This window comes from Tupaia chinensis, unplaced genomic scaffold (assembly GCF_000334495.1).
Source record: "Tupaia chinensis unplaced genomic scaffold, TupChi_1.0 Scaffold138060_1, whole genome shotgun sequence".
Lineage (NCBI taxonomy): Eukaryota > Metazoa > Chordata > Mammalia > Scandentia > Tupaiidae > Tupaia > Tupaia belangeri.
The window spans coordinates 2,321,384-2,324,872 of NW_006197961.1; the positions used below are offsets into that span (position 1 = coordinate 2,321,384).

Here is a 3,489-nt window from a genome sequence, read left to right on the forward strand (position 1 = left end):
CTGGTTCACAGACCCACCAGCTTGGAAATCATGCCAGGCACGTGTGCATGCATACCTAAAATCATGAGTGGGGAAGGTATTGTGGTGTGGCCATTCCCTTTGGGCATGATTTCTCACTTCTCTCTCTCCCATTCCTGGTCTGGTGAATGCATGTGTGCTATGGCTAAAAATAAACAATAAAATCTACTGAAACATTATAGTGTCCTTCATAAATTCCTTTTACATCAGAATTCCCATAAAAAATATTCAAAGGTCAAAATGCAGACTATTAGAGTTTTGACCTACAACCATTTTCTTGCTGGTGAGGCTGGATAGGTTTGTGAGTCTGTTAGCTTCATACTTTATTGCAAATCATGCATGTTTTTGCTTTTATATTCTGGGGTCTGAGTAATTTTTATTCTTTTGATTTTTAAAAAATAATGAATTGAAGAAAATAATGAATTGAAGTTTTAAAATCATGTTTTCAGAATACCATTGAATTATTTTATGTATTGATTGATATAGATATATATTGTGTGAATGTGAAAAGGTAATAGATTTTGTGCTATCAAAGTAATAGTTAATCACCCCCACACTTCCTCCTCCTAGGACCCCAGGTTGGTTGCCTGGGACTTTAAGGCAAACTCCCACCTCACCCCACCCACGAACTGGATCAAGCCGGCCAGTAGCTCCATGAACCTTGCAGACTGAGGCTGCAGGCCCAACCAATCTTGTAATTCATCCTCTGGCCCTTTCCCACTGGCCTTTGGACTCTCTGAATTTAGGTGATTTGAATAGGATGCAGCACGGTTCCTTTTTTTCCGTTTTGTGTTTCTTTGCTCTTGAGGTTGCTGGGTCTGGGACTCAAACCATGGTCAACCATGTGGGAGTCTAGAACTTTGACCACTATGACACCTGCTGCCCCCCCCCCAAATCATGACTCTTATAATACAGATTTCTGAATACAAATGAACAGATTAAAAAATAGGAGAGATCGATTTTGAGCCATGGAAGACCTTTGAAATAAAATACTCTGATTCCGTGTGTCTAAGGTATCTGAAGTAGTCAAAGTCATAGAAGCAGATGACAGAATGGTGGTTGCCAGGAGACTGGTGAAAGGGGGAATACAGAGAGCTCATTTTCAATGAGTATAAAGTTACAGTTATTGGGCCAGCTGGAAGTGTTTGGTTAAGGTGGCTGGATCACACATGGTCAACTGCACAGGCTGGGTCACAGACCCATCAGCTTGGAAATCATGCCAGGTACGTGTGCATGCATACCTACAATCATGAGTGGGGAAGGTATTGTGGTGTGGCCATTCCCCTTGGGCATGATTTCTCATTTCTCTCTCCCATTCCTGGTCTGGTGAATGCATGTGTGCTATGGCTAAAATCAAACAAACAAACAATAAAACCTACTGAAACATTGTAGTGTCTTCTGTAAATATGTACAGTAGTTATTTGTCAATAAGAAGTTAAAAATCCTGTAGAACACATGTTTTATGGGAACCAAGAAGTGATATAGGAAGTCCTAAGGAGGGAATGGACTTTGAAAATCTCAAGGAAATTTGATCCATACTTTGTGGCAGGAAAATATTGACTATGGCACTTCATCTAAGTGAGCAATACCTGTTCACGTGAAATTACCTACCTTTTAAATTTTTAAAATTTATTTTATACATTTAATCACCATCCCTCACTTATTTTCCTCCTTTTAGGTAGTCACCATGGAACCAGGAAATGATACACAAATTTCAGAATTTCTTCTTCTGGGATTTTCAGAGGAACCCGAATTGCAGCCCCTCATATTTGGGCTTTTCCTCTCCATGTACCTGATCACTGTGTGTGGAAACCTGCTCATCATCCTGGCCACCATCTTCAACTCCCACCTGCACACCCCCATGTACTTCTTCCTCTCCAACCTGTCCTTTGCTGACATCTGTTTTACCACTACCACCGTCCCAAAGATGCTGGTGAACATCCAGACACAGAGCAAGGTCATCACCTATGCAGGCTGCATCACCCAAATGAACTTTTTTAACGTTTTTGTAGTGTTGGATGACTGTCTCCTGACTGTGATGGCCTATGACCGGTATGTGGCCATCTGTCACCCCCTGCATTACACGGTCATCATGAATCCCTGGCTCTGTGGAATGCTGGTTCTGGCATCTTGGATTATAGGTGTCCCGTATTCCTTGTTACAAACCTTAATGGCATTGCGGCTGTCTTTCTGTACACATGTGGAAATACCCCACTTTTTCTGTGAACTTTATCAGATGATCCACCTTGCCTGCTCTGACACCTTTCTTAATGCTATGGTGACCTATTTTGCAACTGTGCTGCTGGGCATCGGCCCCCTCACTGGGATCCTTTACTCGTACTCTAAGATAATTTCCTCCATTTGTGCAATCTCATCAGCTCAGGGAAAGTACAAAGCATTTTCCACCTGTGCCTCTCACCTTTCTGTTGTCTCCTTGTTTTATTTTACAGTTGTAGGAGTGTACCTCAGTGCTGGTGCTGCCCACAGCTCACACTCAAGTGCAGCAGTCTCGGTGATGTACACTGTGGTCACACCCATGCTGAACCCCTTTATCTACAGTCTGAGGAATAAAGACATAAAGAGGGCCCTGAAAATATTCTTCCAATGGAAATTGTGAATAAATTGTTGACCTGGGGCTGAAACAATGACCTTAATTGCAGAGATTAGAGCCTTGCAGACAACAATTGTTATTCTCTGTTCAAATACAGACATGTCTATATAATTTAAGTGACACTGTATTTATGCTTTCTACCTGCTCTCATATCTAGCAAATTTTTTCTTTGGCATTTTTCTCCTTTTCTAACATTATTTCTAGCCTTGCAATAGAAATACTTTAAAGTTTTCATTTTCTCATAGGATAACATGCAACTCTTAAGAATACCAGATACAGTTTGGGAAGAGGGTGGGTGAAGGAGTAGAGTCTGAGGAAGGACATTAAGGAGAAAGAGAGGCAAAGCAGTTATGGGTCAAAGAAGTGGGTTATTATCTGTCGAAGATAACTTCATAGTATTATCAACTGGAGTGTGGAGAAATGTACACATGTTGAAATATGCACTTTTCAAGCTAAATCATGTGATTATATGTATAAAAGAAATTGAAATAAAAAAGAAAATTATTTTAGAATGATGTATATCATTCTGAGCAACTCTGAGCCATGCCTTGATCCCTTCTCCTTCATTCTCCTCTTGGGATTTCCAACATGTATGCATAGGTGTCCAGCATGATTTTCAAGCCACTGAGTCTGGGACTGGAACCATGATCAGTCATGTGGGAATACAGTACCCAAACCACCATGCCACCTGCTGGCCCTCCTTATAGCTATTTTCAAATTGTTTTATTCTTTTCAAATATTTCCTACCTGTGATTTATTGAATTGAATTGATTCATTGATTGCATACCTCCTAGATACAGGAGAGAGGTTAGCACTTACAATGCTTTTTGGAAGTTTGCTCCAGCCATATAATTTCTGGA

The 3,489-nt window shown here is 40.7% G+C and overlaps 1 protein-coding gene across 1 annotated transcript; it reads left to right on the forward strand.

Moving 5' to 3' along the window:
- The first annotated feature begins 1,705 nt into the window (after positions 1–1,705).
- Positions 1,706–2,635, forward strand: LOC106736289 (olfactory receptor 7A10). The gene has a single exon (XM_014592625.1). The coding sequence runs from the start codon at positions 1,706–1,708 to the stop codon at positions 2,633–2,635; it is 930 nt and encodes a 309-aa protein (XP_014448111.1).
- The last annotated feature ends 854 nt before the right edge of the window (positions 2,636–3,489 follow it).

What these genes read in the sequence shown, in the direction of transcription:
- LOC106736289 (XM_014592625.1), top strand. Translation starts at nt 1,706, where the DNA reads ATGGAACCAGGAAATGATACACAAATTTCAGAATTTCTTCTTCTGGGA.